Here is a 20,843-nt window from a genome sequence, read left to right as displayed (position 1 = left end):
CTAACAACTACCAGCGTGGGATACTGCCTTTACAACAGCTTTACTATGGAGTTCCGTGTTCCACAGAAAAGCTCAAAGGAGAAACCTGAGCACACCTTACAACCTACGAGTTAGAAACTCTGACCATGTTCTCAGATCTTAGAAGTCATGGGATCAAGTTGCAACAAACCTATTAAGACCACTTCTGCTCCTAGGACAGTCCTACAACAAGCTAAAAAAAAGTTATCCCCTTCCGTATGTAAAACTCTACCAAGTTTATACCTTCTGTGTGATCTGGGAGATAAGCCAGTGACAAGCAGTAAGCACCTTTAGTGTATTATACAACCCAAGTCTGACCCAACCCTGCTCCTCTTCAGCAGAACTACACAGTAAATAGCGATTTTTAGAAGACGGACAAATACCCGGGGATCAGGTGAAAAGTGGGCATTTGTTAATGACATTTTCATGGAATTTGAGGTTCTTCTGGACTGTACTTTTAATGCAGTTGTGTTGCCTCCATTAGAACAATTCATCAAGGGTACCTCAATGTTCAAAGCTTTGCTTGCCTCTGGACAGCAAATTCTTAAATTCCCATCCTTTCTATTTCCTATAGTAAACTGTCCAAAACGCAGCATTTCCTTACTGAACTCTTGGCAGAACTGTATGGCACCAAGGCACCTAATCCTCTATTACAGGAAAAAGTCTTAAATATGGAAACATCTTTTTCCTTATAAGAGCTCAGCCTCGGGCAAGGCAGGATAAAAAAAAGCCCTCATTGCAAACAAATTCTCCCTTACCTGTTCTTGCTCCTTTTGCAGTTCTTGGCTGTTCTTAGACTTCTTTGGCTTAGAAGGACCTCCAGGGCTGGAAAAAGTTGTTGGCATCTTTGAAGATGGCATATCTAACCCAAGAGATGGTGCAGCTACAGAAGAGTCCCCCAGACGCTGTCCATCTCCAAAAAAAGGGACAAAAGTGATAGACTTGGGCTCTGACGAAGGCCGCAGCTCCTCCAAGCTGGCATGGGATTCTCTAACCGAGTCTTGCTTGTCTGTGGAGCTGTTTAAAGACATGGCCACATCCCTGTGGTCCAAGTCCTCTGGGAATGTGTTTGCTTGAGGTAGGGGCACATCCACCGCTCCTTCAACAGAGTCTGGCCTCCCTGTCAGCTCATTACACCGCACCGTGGCACCCACAGCTTCCTCCTGACCAGATGAGCTGCACTTCTTCATGACAACTCTTAAAGGAGACACCAGAAGGAATAAAAACAAAATCATTTATCCTAACAGTACTGCCCTCCCCATTCTTAACGTGACCATGACACAAAAAAGACAGCTACACTCAAATATACCCTTAATTTAACGACCTGCTTCTTCCAGACACTCACAAAGAACAAGCTCCAACTGCTCTGAAGTTAGGGGTGGGGGGTCGAGGGTTCATGCAGAAAAACAGAACAGGAACTACCCACTCCACAGGAAGAAAACTGCCTTCCAGGAAAACACAGCAGTCAGCTGTAAAGCACAGCTTCTAATCACCCCTGCCTTCTGTACATACTGCACAGAAGTGGCTAGAGGATCACAGAAAGGCTGTCGCTGTCCCCCACCTCACCCTCCCAGCAGTCAGCAGGAGGCACTGCGGGGATTGGGAGTTTGATGCTGAAATCCAAAGCGGGCAAGAATGAAGTGGTAGATGGCTGTCCTCGCAGAGGACTTTTAACTTTGAACTGTTTCACTCATAGGGAAAAAAAAAAAGAGAAAAGAAAAATTAAAAAAAAAGAAAGAAGCAAACAAGCCCCTTTAATCTGCACATGACTGGTCAGTGCCAGCATCTGCAGCTGTGGGAAGCACATCTGGGCAGCAGTTTCAGATAAACAGGCAAATGCAATAATTACTGAGTGCCGCGATGTTTGTCTTTTTGAACTTTTTTCGTGCTTTTTTTTGGTATTTGAAACAAAACAAATTCACCATCAGAGCAGAAAGGAAAAATAAAGAATCCCAACTTTGCTCCTCCCAACCTGATGATGGCACTGCCTCCAGTCAGGCCAAGTGACTTCAGTGTTGTCTTCTCTAGGGCATCTTTTCCTGATATCTGCAACAAAACCAAAGGAAAGTGATTATGGCAACTGCCTACCTGGGAGAGCATTTAAAGTGCTCTTTCTAGAAAGAAGCCTCTATCAAAAGAAACACCACACAGCACCAGAAACAGCTCCAAACACACTCTTTCTGCAGTTGGAAATGAGACCTGAATCCATCTGTGTTCACCTGTACTGCTTTATCAAGTTCACTGCTTCTTAAATCATCTCAAGGGAAGGTGACCTACCTATACTTCCATCCCATGCATACATCCAAATCGGATCCGACCTCAGCAAAGCATTATTTATGTTAAATCACAGACAACACCTCAGAACTGAAAGACAGCTGATTTCATTACATACACCTCCCATCTGCTTGTAATGACCTGTTCCAGAATAAAGATGATCTGTCTACAGAGGTCAGTGGGAAGTGAAGGGGACAGCTAGGGAGAGCAAATTCCATAATATGCACACACAAAATATTAAACAAAACATTAATAGCAAAAGATCAAAACAGAGAAAAGCAAATATTTATTAAAATGAAACCACTGTTTTGACTCGAGCTTTAAAAGAAGTTGGAAAGAAAAACACAAACAGGTCATTGAGCTCATTTTATGGGCTCAGAGGTCTAAACGGCCCAGGGTTACGTTCCAAGAGAGCTTTTTTCCATACGGACACGTCATGCTTTGAAAAGACCAACATTTTTCTACTTCCCCTCTCAAGAAAGTTCAAAAGAAACACTTTCCAGGTTGGAAAGCAGAGCTGAGTTTTTCTTATTTTTTAGGGACAGAAGGAGAAGAGACAGTTAAGAAGACTTTGCTGACTTACCTCATCTCGCATGTAAATACAGACTGGAGAGAATTCACCAGGCTGTTCCATAAACTCCCTGCAATAAAGAACAAAATACTGCAGCATCTGTAGAACAGTCTACCCCCTCCAAAACCAAAGTACAGCAATAGTAAGAAGTGAAATTAGCTAGCGACGCTCTCCTCCATGTTCCTCCAGCAACAACCATTACACAGTTCACAGAGTCTTTATTAGACATTAGGGTAAAGAATTTGCTCCAATGCATTCACTGTTCCTTAAACACAGCCCTGAAAGTTTAAAAACAAAGGAGAAATAATTAAAGTTAATTCTGAAATTAGTCAATCTTACTAGATAAATTGGAGCACATCATTCCTCACGTGCCTCAGTACCCAATCTGGAATGTGTCTTAATAATACTTACTCTTTTTAATCCCTTATCTGAGTTAGTTTATTACAGTTTGGGCTGTGCTTTCCTTGGGGTCAGTTCCTTTCCATGTATGCAGAGCCATAAACAGAACCAAATACTGCTCTAAAGCAAGTAATCTGAGGACAAAGAATTTGCCTGTCTTAGTATCAGACAGATTTAAAAAATAAAAGATGAAAGAAAAAAAAGAAACAGCAGAAGCTTTCAGATTCTGGATACCAGGGACAAAACAAAGCCAAAGGAAAGGCTGCTGCAGTAGACAAAAGTGAAGATCAACCTGCATTTAGGCATTTCAGTGAGGCAGGACACACACTAGCAGTGATGCAAACTGCTGACAGGATCTGCAGAGGAAGATATAAGTGAAGGACTCTCAGCATAGAGAAGGGGGAAAAAACAGTAAGATGTTACTCTTCCCTTTTTCCTCTAGATAAGCAATTCTGAGGCATTCAAGTAGAAGAGAAGCTTTACTACATATTCACTCGATCAAACAGACGATGGACAGGGAAAAGACAATCACTGCCTGTCACAGCAAGTCTCAGTTCTCGTACATCCAAGATCATATAATTTCAAAAGAGAGCACATGTGGAAAACCCTACCAACAGGGTGTTCTTAGTGGGGGGGGGGAAGGACTAACACTTTTAGCAAGGAAACCTCAGATGTCTGTAGAAAAAAAGCCTTAAAGAATTAACCAGTATATTACACTGGAGGACTGAAATCAGTGAGAGAATTAGATTCAACAGCAGAGGAAACTCTCTCATGTTGGTCTCCCCTTCAGCAGTCAAAGCACAACTCAACCTGAAATCATGTGGTAAAACATGAAATTAAGAATTGTTTGCTTCTCCCCCCCAAGCATACCAATGGCAAAAGCTGACCAAGAGAATACTGTCCATCCTGAGACTGGTGGTTTGAAAAGATAACTGGCTGAATTCTATGATTTGATGAATTCTCAGAAGCATTTTTTTCAAGAGTTTTAGATTCAAAAGTTTCAGCCTAACTTAGCAGGGGAAATTACAAACTAAAAGGTGAGAAAGTTGCCCCAGGATACTCCCCATCAACAAGATGAGAACCGAGGAGATTTACCCTTCTCAGTAACACTCCAGTAGCTCTCGTTAGCACGTTCTGTCCTGAGCTCTCTGTCCCTGCCGTTGCACCAGGACACCCCTTGGTAAGGAGCTGTATATACCATCTGCACCGCAACAGCTGTTTTATTGTCAGAAGCAAAACAGCTGAAATTCTTCCTCATGGTAAACTCCCTTGATCTTAACGCTCTCTGGAGTCCAGTCTCTGGGGAGAAAAAAAATGGCTTTCCCCTATGCCTCCTCCCACCAGGAAACAATCACCCATCACCTTGGGTGATTTGCAGAGAAATCACGTCTCTGCAAATCAGCCAACGAAATCCACCCGACAGCCCAGTGAAGCCACACAGCCTGGGTTCATCTCCTGAGGCCTCTGACAAAAGAGGCAGAAGCTGGCCCCTGAAGTCCACTGGTCATTTTATGCCCTATTACACCGGTGTGGGCTACTGAACTCATGAGGAGCTTTGCAAACAACTGACTTACAGGGTTATGTAAACACTTGCACTCAACTGCCTCTTAAGTCACCAGACTGTAGCGTCTGCAGTGAACTTCACAGGAAAAACCAAAACCTGCAGGACCCTGGCAGCCCAAAAAACAATCCAATATTTTTCACTGGAAATTAGAAGCTTTGGAAAGATATTTCTACTTCAATCATTTCTCTGCATTGTTTGTAATTCTGCTGTAGCAGTCATAGCCACACATTCTCCTGAATATATTTGTAAAACATTCATCAACTTGGTGTCCAAGTGCCACAAAATTTAAGCAGGAAGTCAGACTGCTTATATCTAGTTATCACTTACACCTACCACTTGTACCTTCAGGGACTCGTTCTCTATTTTGTGCTTTAATTTGTGAGTGTCAGATCTGTGGGATGGAACAGGGAATGACTATAAGGAAAGGATGGCAGTCATCACGGCTGAGTTCACTCTGACTTCTCCTGGAAGGGGGTTTAATGAACAGAGTTCCACTACTTGAAAGGACCCCTTAAGCAATAGTCAGAGTCCATTCAGTCAGCCAAGTGTCCAGTTCTGAAGTGACCACGTACATTACACAGTGTCTGTGCAGTGGCCGCACTGACTACTGCTGTTAGAAAGGCTTCTACTGCACAGCTGGTAAGTCCGCAAGCAGGCATGCAATAAACCCAACCATTACGGAAAGACCACCTTAAGACAGGGATAACGTTTTCTGTTCAGGTAAGAAGGAAAGAAAATAACCCTTAGCACTTTAGCAATCTGCTTGCACAGCAGAAGGCGAAGTCTGCACACCCAAATGCACCTTACCACTGTCAGTGCGGCGGTTCCAATAACCTGAGTATCATCATAATGTTCGAAGTTACTTAACAACAGCTTTGCCAGTATTATCCTATGTAGTCTTTCTATTAGGGCCAAAACACATCACAAATGAGCAACTTAGAAGAATATATATACAATGTCTTACATAATATTTTAACACAAATCTATTTAGCCCAGCACAAAGCAACAAAACAAACTGAACAGAGGAGGAGTCAACCAGCCTACAGAGTAGAAAATGAAGGAAAATAGGCATTTAGTTCTGGGAAAATTCATCAAGGACATTTACATTTAGACTCAAAACTCAGCTTCAATGAAATGTAAGTGAAATAGTTGGAAACAGAAGTCATTCAGGATTGAGAGAGCCACCTGGAAAATTATGATACTCAATCACTGAGTAACCCTCAAGAGCAAGAGCAGATCAAAGATTTCCGGCTGGAGGATGTAGGGGAGCAAACCTGTTAAGCACAGACCAGAATTGAGACTTCTGTTTAGTTTAATCATAGCAGTCTATCTCCCGTCTTGATCTAGAGGTTAAAACTTAAGCCTTTCTAAATAAAGCATGCAACAACATGGTGATATGGGACAAGGTGAGTCACAATGAAACCGAGAAGCTCCACTCCTAGAATTAGCAAATCCAAACAGAGTAACCTGTAAAACCAGTCCTGAGGGTCTGGTCTGATCTAGGGCATCAGGGGCTGAGAACTACTTCCAGCCCAGCTGCGACAGATCCCAAGGGGTTTGTAGTCCTGAGGTGCCGTTCTGTCAGGACACTTCTCCCAGCCACCACACCAAACCCCTCGTGCAGAGAACGACAGACACACCCAGAGCACCCGAGCTATTGCATCCAAGCTTCAGATCATGAAACACCGTTAACTTTCTACCTCAAGATAACAAGGAAGACAACACTAGAACAGGTCTGCCAGCATTTGCGGTTCTGCAATTAGTTATTCTCTGTCAAGGACAGAAAGCTGTATACAACGCTCTGCAGGAATCGGGCGATTAGGTTCCCAATACAGAATGAACATAACCTTGTGCTTCAAGACCCAGGCTCCGACCTCCCTCACTCGTTTGCAGCAGTAACCAAGTAAGTTCCAAAGGCCAATGCTTGATGAGGAAAGGCAGAAAAAAATCTTGTCTCTTGATTGGAACAAAATAGCACCTAAGAGACTACCTTTAGCATGCCACAGCAGGCTCCATGCACTCAGGCTCTTCCAGACAATCCAGGAGAGCTACTCATCCCTACTTTATTTTCAATGGTTTTTCGTCCAATCAGGATCAGCTGCATCCCTACAGGAATCCTTGATAAAAGTGCACAGAGGATAAAGGACTGCTGAGACATGGAGGAAACAGTACAGAATCACAGAGAAGGCAGATGGAACAGCCTAGAGGAATAAAAGCTTGAACCTCAAGCTGCCTGTCTATCACAAAAGGTGGATGATCACCATTTCGGAGGAGAGAAGCCAAGGCACAATAGAACACACATCCTCACCACACAGACCCATTAGAGAGGAAACAGATTTGACTATCTAGTTTCATTCACCTTTCCACAACAGCTTTCCACTTCAATCCAAGCAACTCTTTGGATTGAAGAGTCTTCTAAAAACGTATGGAAAATATCTGAACTTAATGAATGATAACCACAAAAGTAGCAAAGAGTCATAGTCATTGTCAAAACTGTCTTCAAGTGTCCAGACTGCAATCACTTCTATGTAAAACAGTCTACAAAGCTGCTGAAGCTGCCAGTCAGGCAAGAGTGGGAGACAGAAAAGCCACAGTTCTCCCAGGCCTCATGCTAAAAGGGTATACAACGCTTGTGCCCTCAACCAGTCTCTGCAGAACAGACTCCAAGCAAAGATCCCCCAGAGACTTATTTTTGTATAACTCTTGGAAGCCAGCAGGCTCCTCCTCCAGCTGCTGTTAATCCGTTACATGCATTCACTGAGGCAAGCACACACATCAAACACACTGTCATTTCTTTGATGTGCTGTTCTTCAGAAGGGGAACGGCAAGCAGATTAGATTCCTTCATGTAGTGATCTGACAGGGCCTGTAAACATCTTGTGCAAGGACTGCCGCACGCTGAGAGGAGGAGCAGCCTTACAATAGCTTCCAGACCTTCTTCAGACCCAATTAGCCAAGATGGACGCTGGAAACCCGGGGGAAATTCCAGTGGATTTAGAATACTTCCCCTCACGCACTTAGAGCAGCTGAGCATTCCAGGAAAACGTCTCCAGTTGGAAAGTCAAAGGAAGGATTCAGCAAAAGTCAACAACTAGCTGACTAGTTAGTCAACTGAGTCGATACACACTGAAAAGCAGCACAGCCCATGAAATCTATACGGGTGGCTATAGATGCAGCCTGTTTTGTGATTGTCACACACAGCATCTCTGCTGCTTGTTGAACTTAATCAAAAGTTTGCAAAGTCCATCCAAACATCTGAGCTCAGCTTCCAGAGGGCAGAAAAGAACAGCTGTGTCTTATGAACTGAAGTTAATAATACTTAGCACACTGTAGCAGTTAGAACCTTAAAAAGAGCAGCATGTACATTAACTATTACTATTACAATAACCTGTAACAAATAAAACCACTCCAAAGGAGCAAAATTACGTAAAAAGCTCAAAATTTAAACCAAAGAAATAACCAACTAATGCGCAAGAAAGCCACACAAAGGCTGTTTGTCACTGCCCATAATTATCACCCCACCAGCCCAGCAGTTTCCAAACTGTGACAGGCACTCTTCTCCTCCCAGAGGGCACAAAGTGTGTAGGAAGGTACAAGAAGGGCCTTAAAGCACCCAGGAGAATGGTATCTGGCCTTTCTCGCCTGCCCCTTTCCTCAATCAAAAGAAAAATAATTCTTTTGTCTCTAGCATTTACATGAAGACTGTCCCTTTTGACTTAAGAGTAAACGCCACAGTGTAGACCTGGTCCCTGACCATTAAAGACAAAAAGAGAATGTTAAGTAAGATTTGTTTATATCCCTTTAGAGTCACTAGACTACCTCAAGCATTTCCTCAAACTATGGTTTGATGACAACATGTTGAGTAGAAAAACTGATATACGCCATTCCCGCCCATCTGCTGCTTCCTCCTTTTGGATCCTTATTTCCAGACACACTACACTTCTCGTCATAACTGCCTAGGAAAGACAACCCTTAACTGGCTTAGGAGACTTACCCACCTGAAAGGTAAGGAGGGAAAATACTAGTTTTCAGCTGAATTAGCTACTTAAGCCAATTCCCCACAAAGCCGCACAAATGGTAGGAGAGGAGTTAGCAGGTCGTGAGCACTAACCACTCAATCCCCTACTGCTGCACAGAAGATGCCCCCGATCCAAACCCCCTCCCTTGGGCCAGCACTAGCCACTCCTTTGACCTTGTTATGGGCCAGTCAGGGAGCTGAGGTAGCAGAAAACAAACGTCACGGGGAGGCTGGAATAATTAGTTCCTTCACCCTGGAAACAGCTCCAATCACAGAATTCAACTGCACAACCCTGACTTAACGAGATAACGTCAGCCAGCTCAACCCCAGAACCGTGCTGCTCGCGCTATTTCAACTGCAGTGTAGAACACCCAACTTTAAACTTCAGTTAAAGTAATATATGCTAGTACGTGTTAGTCTAGTACTAACACATAACCCATAACCAGTCAATTACTACAGCTCAGCTACCAGGTGATAATCCATCACTGTGCATCCAGTAACTGTACGCTGAAAGGTTGAGCTTATCTGAATGCAACTGCACCATCACCCTCACTACTGACTCATTTCACAGTTCTTCTAGCATCACAGCCTTGGAGACTTGAAAAGTTTTGACACAGAGAGCTACTGCCTCTGTAGAAGAGCATTTAATTGGTTTGAGAAATTAACATTTGCACAATACCAAAGCACAGCACCTGCACAGGTGAGCAAGAGATTCAAATGCAACAGAGCAACTAGCAGAAGGTGAGGAATGTAAGAGAGAAAAGAAGCTAGAAATATGGGAACTGGGGAAAAAAAAAAAAAATTATCAAGAGAAAGGTAAAGCCAACTACAATAGAAAAAATGAAATTTGGAAATTCAGTTCAGAATAGAATGGCTGCCACAGCTTCAAGGCTTCATCCTCCAAGCCATGACAAAAATAACTGTCTTTGGAGAAAAGTTTATTAGCTTGTCATTTCAAAACAATACAGTATTTTTAAGTCAAAACTAAAGACAAAAGAAACCACTGAATGTAGACTGGACTCAAATAATAAGATTTCTAACCCATGTATATATTCAATAAATGTAGGACCAGAAATTCTTCCATTTAAACAGGATCTAATCAGTCTTTTGAAGAGTCCACATTAGTCTGCTGAGAGCTCCAGATTTCCTTGAAGAACTTGCACAACAATAAGTCTCAAAAGCACCAGCAACTCGCTTAAGAAAGAACCCCCTCCACCACATGGAGTGACAGCACAGAAATACTGGCGAGCAGGATAATCTAGGCTACCGTCTCAACTCTGGCAGTACCCTGACTTCAAACACGTTGTGTAAAAGGCAGGTGCAGCAATATATCCGAGTATAGTTTCTTCCTAGCCTTAGCAGTTTGTTACCAGTTGATGCCCTGAACCGAGAGCGCTATTCCAGAATTTAAAAATAACAATGAAACTATGGAGTGTCGAATCCAAAAGAGCAGGGAAAAGGCAAACGTCTGTGTTGCAAAGGAAAAACCATTGTCAAATAAATGCAAATTCTACTAATCTGCAGGACTTTGCTGGATCACCATAACAGCTAACTCCTGTTACGCAGAGATCCACCCAAACAAGTATTTTCTCACTGCGTTGCTCACCTGATCTTTGCAAAATGGTTGAGAAGTTCCCACAAAGTCTGTTGACAGTGAAAGGCGTCTTGTAAACGGGAGCCATCATCTAATTGCAATGCAATCCGAACCTACAGGAAAAATACACTGAATTAATCTGAAAATTGAATGAAAACTTTTTTTCCTTCACAACTTCTTTTTAATATTGCAATGATCTCTAGAACCTGCTGTCCAAAACCCCATGATGTTCTTCTAAACGCTTACTGCAAAGGATTACATTAGTTAAACACACAGAGGGGTATTCCAATTATTATTTTAGCAGTTAATATTGAGAATAGTTCCATTCTGCTATGAATATGAGTATTATATACGAGGATCTTATGAGAGACAATGGCAAAGGCCTTACCCAAGTCCAGCTAGACAATGCCCACTGCTCTCCCCTCCCCTACCAGGCCAGTCATTTCATCACAGAAGCTTATCAAGTTGGTCAAGCGTGACTTCCCCTTGGTGAAGGGGAAACTTCATCGCTGGATGCTCAGACAAGGCTTCTCTATTCCTCCCAGGTTGCCCATCTTTGCTTTCACTCTCTGTACGCTTCCTTTCTGTGTTTGAATGGCCAGGAGCTCCTTCTGCACCCATGCAGGCGTTCTGCCATTTCTGCCTGACATCCTATTCGTTAGAGTGGGCCGTTCTCACGCGTGGGAGAGGCGACCCTTGACTATTAACCAGCTTCCCTGGGCCCCTCTTCCCTGCCATATCCCGAACTGAAACATACTCAGAGAAAGGCCGATGCAAGTGTCCCAAATAATGTGTCATCACGAGCAACTGAGATGTTCTGTTCTACGCTCGCTGAAACTTTACAGCAAGGGTCTTCACAACTATACAAGATGAATACCAATAACCCAGACAGGATTGATACAGCTACATAAACTAAAACACCAACACAGAGCTCTGTCGACTTAAGCATCAATTTGCAGAACCTCCCTGGGGCAGAACAAGCAGTATACTTGCACATCCCAACAGAGAAACAACGAACACCGTTCCAATCTATCTCTGAGTTACAAAAGACCTAACCAACTGTTATCAGTCCAAAGAGACCGCATGTGTAACCTGCAACTCACTAATGCTTCCTAAACACTGAATTTTGGCATACAATTTTAGAGTGAATTAATCAAAAATCTCAAAAATAATTCTAGACATTCAATTATTAAGTTCTTAAACACCTGCAGAAAAAGGCAAAGGACAGCTAGCTGCCTATTCTAGCAGGCCTTTTCCAACCTGGAGTGAGAACATTCGCATTCACTAGCGGGTGCTCCTGCAGATCCTACGTGTTCTTCAGAGAACTGCTCTCCCCGCCCCACCCAAAAAAAAGACCCAAGGCACTTCTAAAATGAACACACACTGAGGACAGTCCTGAAGAAATTCAAACTCCTGATGGTCCCAAGAGAAAAATCTAGCAGCTTACCAAGAGATGGAGAACGCCAGAGCACTTCAGGTGTTATCTTTACCTTTCAGAGAACATTCAGCCTTTTTTCAAAATGTCTAACTCTAATTAGCTCACCTGTCTAAAGAAAAGTAAAAAAAAAAGTCCCTATTACCCAGCACCTAGTATCTCTAGTCAACTATGGTTTTCTGAAGCCCACAGAAATTGGCCTTATTCAAAAGTCTGAGAAGGAGAGACAAGCCTAGAACACGGAGAGAAGCTTTCTTTCATTCGTGTTTTCACGTGTCCCTGCCAGCTCTCAATGCACCCTCGACGTGTGTGTGAGCAGGGGGGTGAGAGAGAGATGGGACAAACCAGAGACGACACACTCCAGCAGTCGACTATGATGTCCTTGGAGGAATATGTTTGTCATCTGCCTCGGCTCCTACCAGTCCTCGCAAGACTGCAAATTGTCATCTGCTGGAGACAGGAATTTTTCTACATAAAGGAAACAGTGGCATCATCAACAATTAGCCAACAGAACTAAGTTGTTTCATCCCACCACTAACACAACCTCCTGGTTTCTCCTATGCTGGAGACAAGCCTTAGATTATTCTCAGCTACAGCAGAGTGGTGACAGCTGACATCACCATTCTATAAGAATCCAGCCCAGAAATTCAGACTACCAGTTGCATCAGTTTTTGGGCAACAGTTCAAAGCTAAGCATGTCACGAAAGTCCTATTCAGTCAATTAGAAAAGTCTTTTTTAAAATCCCAGGCTCTACAGAAAATAATAGAGAGACCAGTACCAATTATCTTCCAGGTTTACAAACACATAAACAAAAGGCTAAACACTAGAACTGTACTGATGGTGCCTCTGGATCACCTGCCATCACAAGGGCAACTTGGGCAATTTTTTGCTAGAACTGTCTTACAGGAATCAATGACTTTTACATGCAAAGGCATATCCAAACCCATTGTATTTTAAAAATATCAGATTTGCTGAACAAACCTGTGATTTATCAAAACCTGTATTCTGCCTCAGGGGTAACTGCTGCCCACAGCCCCCAGGAAAGCACACCTACCTCCGTGCACATTATCTCAGTGAGAGGCAATAACAAAAGACACCCAACCAAGTTCATCCCAACATCACTGCAGCCGGCCGGCACGACTGAGGCCACATCTCAACTGCCTCTGCATAAAGGCACAACACTAGTGTCAGTTCTAGTCACAGTTATCCGGCTGTTGTAAGCTTCCTACAGTATTTGACACTAGTTCCCTGTGGCAGGGAATTCTTTTGGTCAATTGCTCTGTACAAAGTATTTTCTTACACTGTAAAATTCTTCCAAGTGAACTCTCTGCTCTTAGTTTATGAGACAGCAGCTGTTTAGACTGTGCTCTTCACGAGCCTATTTGTTGCATCTTCTCGAGGGCACTCTTGAGCGCTCCAAGGGAAGCTTCACTTCTGCAGATTCTCCTGCTGAAACACATCTAAACAGCAACAACTTAAACTTTCATCAGCTCTTCTCTTTTGTGGTCTAAAGTAGTGATTCCATGTTATAACCCCTCTCCTACATACAGTGCATGGTCCTTCTCACCCTTTCCGATACGCTGAATGCATCTTCACAGGGGAAAAAAAAATAAAATCAAATCACTGTTTTCCTTCAGTACGATACCTCCCAAACTGGATGCAAATGTCAGATCAAGTCATCACTGTACCATTTTAATAGAAACACTTTCCTCTGGAAGACAAACTCCATGCCATCACAACTTTTTTTAACTGAAAATTTTAAGCAGATGCTACCAGCTTGTGGTATTTTTTTAACTAAATACGTCATTTGGAGCACAAACTTGTTTCTACCACAAAGTCAGAGAGGAAATATTAGGGCCAAAGCAAAGCACATGGAGGTTTTACAGAGAAAAACATGGACATCAGTGACCCCCAAAACTATGTTGCACACCCACAGTAAACTAGAGCAGAGATTCCAAAAGCTTCTCACACTACAAAGTTCACTTTTCAATGTATGTATCAGTTTATCTTTGTGACAGCTAAAGCAACTGCCTACAACAAAACACCACTAACACAATCTGGCAGACAGGCATTAAGAGATTAGCACTAACAGAACTGAAACCTTCACCAAAATTGAGAAACTCCACATGAGGAAGTGAGTAAGAAGAGAGATGACTATTAGTGATAGATAAATTTTCACTCCCAGGCTACTTAAATAAGATCATATATCATTTTCACCACTTAAAATATTTATGTTTATTAACACCTATTTAAAAATTATGCCTCCCACTGTTACAACAACATGCATAAAATATTTTTAAATATCCTAAATGTGACAATAATTCCTACAGAACACGGCACCCATAAGCCCCTTTGTAAATTATACTAAACAGGGACATTCAGCAACTGCTGAACACAGCACACGTCACAAAAAATTCTAAAGCTGTGTGAACACACCGTGAACAGCAATGCTGGGAAAGAATCAAAAGAGAATCCTGTAAGAATGTGAGATTTAGTCAAAATCCAGAGGCAGACAACAGCAGCTGAACTAGAAGTTAGGAAAGGGAACTGCATTAGTAGCTCAACTGCTGAGCAAAGTCATCCGCGCTGTTTAACTTCTTATACATTCATGGCTACTGGTTTTTCAGCTGCCCAGAAGATCTCCCTCTCCTCCGGCACATGGTTGGAACTCCACCATCACACAGACTGTAAGCAAAGACTTCCAGCTACTCAATTCCCATTTTCCACCATGCCTCAACCAGTCTTTGGGTGGTCTTCCACTCAGCGTTGGCCAAGCCCAACCACGCTCTTGCTCATGAGATCTGACGAGATCACGTCCAGCCCAACTGGTAACTGCACAAATCGGGTCACACCGCGAGATGAACATACCGTGTCTCCAATTCCCCCTCTGTTGGGGACCGGCACCATCTCCAGCTTGGCATTGTTGGGCAGTCTGGCAAACCTCCACTGCAAAGAGAGATCCAACACGCTCCTCTGGAACCTAAAGAAGAACACAGCCCGTGAAGACACCAGTAAACATCCAATGCCACCTCCAAAACACTTCAGGGACTGGCCATGATGCAACGTCTGGGGACTGAGCAAGAGACTTCCTCGCAGGCTGACCAGAAGCCGTAGAGCAGGATTCAACAACACACAACTGGTAATTCAGAAAACAGTCAACACGAAATTATTCTGTGTACCAGAAAAGGTGCAGTTTGCAGAGGTCACGGATAAAATAGTCAAATATATGTTCCACCTCAGGCTTTAGGAGATAAACAGCACCTGAGTACATATTGAAGCCTCGTGTTCACTGTTAAATAAAAAAGTACTTTCTTTTACTGCCCCTCAGACAAACCACCTCTTGACTACAACACTGTAAAAGCGAACGGTCGGGCCACCAGGTTAAGAGAGAAGAGTCCGGCCAGCTGCGAGCCAGCAGCGGCGCACGTGTGGGGAGGGACGTCTTCGGGGAGTCGCGCGGGATCTCGGTACCGATCCCAAAAGCGAAGGAAATTTGGCACGGGGGAATCGGGAGCGGTTAGTTTGACCGCAGTTAAGTTTGCTGGAGAACAGTCTGGGCGGGGGATCCCCCGCTCCCCACAGTTCCCTCGCGCCTCACCACGCGAGGCCCACACGGCTGCGGCGAGGCCTGGGGCGAGGACCGAGCTCGGCACGCAGCGCGGGGCCCCCGGGCCCCTCACCCCCACCCGCCGGCCGCGCTGGCGAGGCCCCGGCCCCGCGGGACGCCCCCGAGCAGCGCCGGGCCCGGGTGGGCACCGGGCGGGCGCCCCGCCGCAGCGCCGGGCCGGGGAGCAGCCGCGGGCGGCCCAGGCGCGGCCGCTCCCGCCGGCGGCGCAGGCCCCAGCCAGGCCCGGGCCCGGGCCCCCGCCCGCCGGCCCAGCAGGGCGGAGGCGGCCCCGCGGTGAGACTCACTTCAGGCCGTACTCGCCGGGGCTGCCGCCCTGCTTCCTGCAGACCTCCTCGAGGATCTGCGGAGAGAACGGAGCCGTTACGGGCCGGCCCGCGGCCCCGCGCCGCGCTGCCGGCCGCCCCCGCCCCGGACCCACCTGCAGCAGCACCGTGCCGGGCCCCACCCGCACCGTGACCCGCCGCCCGCTGGGGGCCAGCACCGACACCGCGGCGCCCCCCCCGCCCGCCGTCGCCGCCGCCGCCGCCATCTTCCCTCCCGCCCGCCGCGGCGCCGGCCCCGGCGCGGCTGGGGCGGAGCTGGGCCCGGGGCCGCCCCCGCCCGCAGGCCGCGCCCCGCCCCGCCCCGCCGCGGAGGGCACCGGCCGGCGGCGGCGGAGGGCGGGGGGGGGGTCGGAGCGGGCGAGGCCCGGCCTGGCGGGGGCGGGCGGGTGTGCGGAGCCGGGGCCCGGGGGACGGACCCGTCCCGCAGCCCCGCCGGGAGCGGGAGGCCCGGCCCGGCGGCGTTTCCAGGCGCTGCCGGCAGCGCGGGGTATTTTCCGCCGGGTTTCCCGTGACCCCGGGGACACGGAGCAGGTTTCTGCCTCCGCTCGGGCCCCGTCCGGCAGCGCGCAGCCACCGCCGCGCTCCCCCCGGCAGGGACCGGTCGGGGGGCCCCGGCCGTAACTTACGGCCACAAACCTCGGCTGCAGGTTTGAGCTCTCGCCCCTCTGCCAAGCAGCGATGGCAGTGACTCGTACCTCAGAAAACACCTCTGAAAACACGCACAGAAAGGGGCTTCTTGGCAAAATCCAACAGCTGTTGTGAACAACCGCCTCTCGCTACGTTCCCGCTGTCAGAAGAGTGTCTAGACAGTGTCACAATCGGGACACCGGTGGGAAGACAAATTACAGCACCCCACTGCCTTCAAAAGCAATCCCTTCTGGCCAGAAAAAGGAAAAATGTTGATTGGGCGTCTCACGATTAGTGCTGCAAACTCAGCCATTCGGATGAGATGACCGCAGCTAAGGAACCACGATTATCTTAAATTTTACGGCACAAAACTTCTCGGAGATTATTTTTCACTTATGAGCTTCCCCTCCACTCTCAGCACCGCCCTTTCAGCATCGAAGGCTGTCTCAGAGATTCAACTACAGTCTGTTTTGTTTGCTATCATAAAAAAACTTTTAGTTTGGGTAACCACTGGAATTTATTTAGCCTAAGTTGTTACCGCATGCCAAATACTTTCTCTACTTCTTCTATATTTATCATATATGTTAAGCTTAAGTCCCCACCGCCACCCCCAGCGCCCACAAAAATGTCTGCTTTGCTTGGCTTATAAAGAAAAAAGGTCCTTTTAAGGAAAGACACTTTTGTAAAAGATAACACTTGCTCATTTTTACCATATCAGCAGTGTGAGAGAAGGGAGAAAGAGGATGGGAATTTTAATGATGGAGAGACATCCCCTTGCTTATGCATGTGGATTCTGAAGTCCACCCCACACCATAACTACTCAGTAAGACGTAGTAATAGTAATAAAGGATGTCCTGGTGTATAATGCCTTGGTTAAAAACACTTAAAAAGGTCTTTACATTTGTTCTTCCCATTCCACTGGGAAGTATCATTGTCATATCACTTACCCAGCCACAGCGTTCAGGACGTTGGCATCCCAGCCCATGTCTGTCATTCCCGGACACATTAAAGTGGTTTAAGTCGATGTATTTTACTTCCAGAGCTGGGATGGACAAGGGGTATATATGTGGCCAGTTACCACAGAACAGCTGATCAGCAACTTGTCAGTCCACATCAGCTGAATGACTTTCAATCAGGTGTCGATACTCCGTAAATTGTCTATCTGCACTTTTTTTTTTTTTTTTACCATTTTAGCTAAGCAGCTATGGAACTTTCTGAACATAATCAGGGTAGCTATATATGGAGGTATCGCCACCATCCTCCTTTTACTTGTCAGTTCCCGGCTTACATAGCAAAAAACTTTGTTCATACTCTGGAATTCAGCACTGCGTAAGGAGGTCATGAATTACTGTCCTCTCGAGGACGCTCCTTCCGAGGAGAGAGGCCCACACCTTGGAATCGCACCAAGGTAGTCAGAATGCTACCTCTGACGGCAACTGGGAACAGCAGCAGGCAGGAGACACTGCGATTATATTTTCCCCAGTATCAACTTCCAGTTTGCAGCAATCTGCATCTTCTAAACTTCCCGAGTCAGAGGTTGTGTCTTTACATCTACCCATATCCGATGGATTTTTCTTACACGAATTTGCCCAGCCATGTTTTGAGCCCGCCTGAGCTTTTGGCATTCACTGGACCATGGGGCAGAGAATGCCACAGTTACAGTGTGTTGTCTGACAGAAGTACTTAATTTTGTTTGTTTTAGAACTTCTTCCTAGGTGTTCGCCAGCTCTTATTAAGAAACAATCACTAATCATTCTCCGTAACAGTCACAAGTCTAGAGACATGTTTCTTATAATTCCCTACATTTTAATAGCTTTTTGCTGTAAAATATGTGAAGAGGCATGAGGACTTAAGGGCAATATTGTTCTGAAGGTTTTCACACTTTTGCCTACGAGGGTGCAACAAGTATCTACCACATGCAGGTTCTCCTTACTCTTTAAAATAGTGTAGAGATCCAAAGCTCTATAACTATCCAACGCAGAACGAAGATATCCCAACCTTCCACTAATTAATATCTTCACAGAAGGTATGAAATGGCTACCTTAACACCAGTGACTATTCAGCTGCTGAGGCAGAGCACCCATTCAATTTTAAGAGATACACTTTGGGTTTCATGGATCCCAAAAAACTGGTCTTGTTTCTGGACAGGGGGTAGCTCCTATTTGATGTCTGAAGCAGGCAGCTGTTTTCTATTTTGCATTTGGAAGTGACACATCCCTTAAAAAAATGTTACTCCTGTTAAAAAGACACCCATGTAATTTGAGCTGAACATTTCCAAGTTGCAGGATTAGAGAGATGAATCTCGTTTTTAATGGCATGTCATAATCAGAAAGTTGCATGGAGGTTAAGGGTCACATTTCATACCCAGAGCCACTTCTAATCTCAAATATTTATCTGAAATTAGAAGCATCAGGAGAGAAAGAAGGGGGAGGTAACTACAACCTGGAGCTCATTAAAGTGCTACAAAGAAAGAGGAACTCATTAGGGAATAGCTGAAAATACCCTCAACAATTCAGATTTCTGCCACTGTCAGGATCAAGAGGACGCCTGCAGCAAATCTACCAGGTGAGTCTCAGCAAAACAATGTCCACCACGCTAAAAGCTTTCCAGAAATTGCATTTCATTAGTGATTACAGTGAACAAACTGCAGAATGACCTTTCCCTAAAGTCACCTTTGAGGCAGTTAGTGCTCTGCATTAGATACATATCCCTGGCATTGCGCCCGCGTGCGCTCTGTCACACACCCACACAGGCAATAATGCATAAATTTGCTTCTCGATAAAGCATGGAAACCCCCCTTTTTTTCTTTCAAATGGATAGGAAATTAACTGTGAACATCTTGAAATATGTTGTAACCAGTTCCAAAACACAATACAGAACAATAGTTACTTATGACAGTAACGACGATTCTGACAAGTATTTCCTCCTGCCTGTACCAAGGGTACCTGCTACTGCTCCTGCTGAGTCCTGGGGACGTTCAGGAGGCGGGTTCCCACCAGAGCACAGCACGGGGTGTTTGTACGGAGGGTGTAAACGAGCTCTGTTGCCCTGTCAGGGTTCCTTTACTCCCACCCACCGCTGAGGTCAGAAGAGATGACGGCGGTCGTGTGGCTGTGCGAAAGCAGGATTTTATCTGTTGGCAACTGGTCGTCTCTGGGTGGTCTTCTCACACCACACACCCCCCCACTTTCGATCAGCACAAGACCCAAGAAACAAGCCAGGGAACTTCAGCTGAGCCAGCGCTGCGGAGCTGCTGACATCAGGCGCGAGAGCTGGCTACGAGGGGAAACATACCGGCAGCACAAGTCCCTGCACAGGACTCCAGGTGTAAACCTCTCCATTTTGGAGAGGGAAACATCAAAAGGGCAAGTCCTGGAGCTGCCTTGGCCCTGGCAGGGTACGAGGGAATTTCGGAACCACCTAATTTCCTCTCGCATAGCACAGTCCAACATACGTCCACACACAGAACTATGAGGACAGACTGGAACGTATTATGGAGGGCATTTGGAAAGGTATTAAATGCAAACAGCATCTCCCTTAACATTATTCCCAATCATTAAAAACCTCCTGGTGGCCTCCTACATGCCTTACTCCTACCAATAAAAATGCCCAATCTTCAGGGCCTGGAGCAGGAGTCCAATTCTTTCACAGCTTTCTCCAAGCTTCCACCTGTACTGAGCCCAGTCTACTCAATGTAGGGTGGCTCTCAGCAAAAGATTAAAACTTGGTGAACCTCTCATGCTGAAGGACATTATCATAAAATTCTCTAAAATCTGTGTGCACTTTGACATTCTCTCCAGTTCAGTATGTCAAAGAGTTAAACTGTGCCAGATTTAAATGTCTAGAAGAACGCAGGCTGTCGTGCCATAACCTCACACAGCCTTACACTCTTCTTAACAGCCCCCTTGGCCCTTCACGACAGAGGCAACGTGAACATTTTACGGGGCTTTGGAAGAATGACAAGAGCGCTCTGAAAGAAACGCTCCTGAGTTACCTGAAACAGGAGAAGTAAGAAAGCCAAAGGGGCCCCAGTAAAGCCAAGACAGGCACCATTCAAATTTCTTTGCCTTACCTCTTTGGACAAAGGCCCAAAGATCTGCAGCTTTAACATGGACTCCTCTCTGCCCTAAGGTTCTTCACGGGTGTATCACCTTCAGTCACCCCCTAAAGCACCAGCTCAATGTACAGCGTGTTACAGAGCCCAGCAACTGCAGAGTGCCCGAAGAGGAGGAGCACGGAAACCAGGAGGAACGCAATCCTACCGCTGAGACGAACGGCAGCCCTTTCTCTAAAGAAGTAGGATGGAGTTCAGCAACCTTATCCGTCCCGTTTTCTGGCTGTAGCTAGTGGAATATGAGGTCCTAGAGTTGTTTATGCCAACCATCCCAGCGA

At 45.7% G+C, this 20,843-nt stretch overlaps 1 protein-coding gene across 4 annotated transcripts in view; it reads right to left on the bottom strand.

Moving 5' to 3' along the window:
- ASPSCR1 (ASPSCR1 tether for SLC2A4, UBX domain containing) overlaps positions 1-16,021 on the bottom strand; it is a 49,108-nt gene extending 33,087 nt beyond the window's left edge. For 2 of the 4 annotated variants that reach the window (XR_012626047.1, XM_074847729.1), the window contains exons 1-7: positions 15,920-16,021; positions 15,786-15,841; positions 14,742-14,853; positions 10,450-10,550; positions 2,876-2,933; positions 1,991-2,064; positions 777-1,215 (exon numbers count right to left, since the gene is read on the bottom strand). Coding sequence is in view for 3 of the 4 variants with exons in the window: in XM_074847729.1 (XP_074703830.1) it covers positions 777-1,215; positions 1,991-2,064; positions 2,876-2,933; positions 10,450-10,550; positions 14,742-14,780 (711 nt within the window). In the remaining variant the exon portion in view is untranslated. Of the gene's footprint in view, positions 1-776; positions 1,216-1,990; positions 2,065-2,875; positions 2,934-10,449; positions 10,551-12,217; positions 12,338-14,741; positions 14,854-15,785; positions 15,842-15,919 lie in introns of those variants that run through there. The other 2 variants (XM_074847730.1, XM_074847731.1) reach the window with 2 other exon arrangements.
- Between the last annotated feature and the right edge of the window lie 4,822 nt (positions 16,022-20,843).

This window comes from Strix aluco, chromosome 21 (assembly GCF_031877795.1).
Source record: "Strix aluco isolate bStrAlu1 chromosome 21, bStrAlu1.hap1, whole genome shotgun sequence".
Lineage (NCBI taxonomy): Eukaryota > Metazoa > Chordata > Aves > Strigiformes > Strigidae > Strix > Strix aluco.
This window is presented reverse-complemented; position numbering and strand designations above follow the sequence as displayed.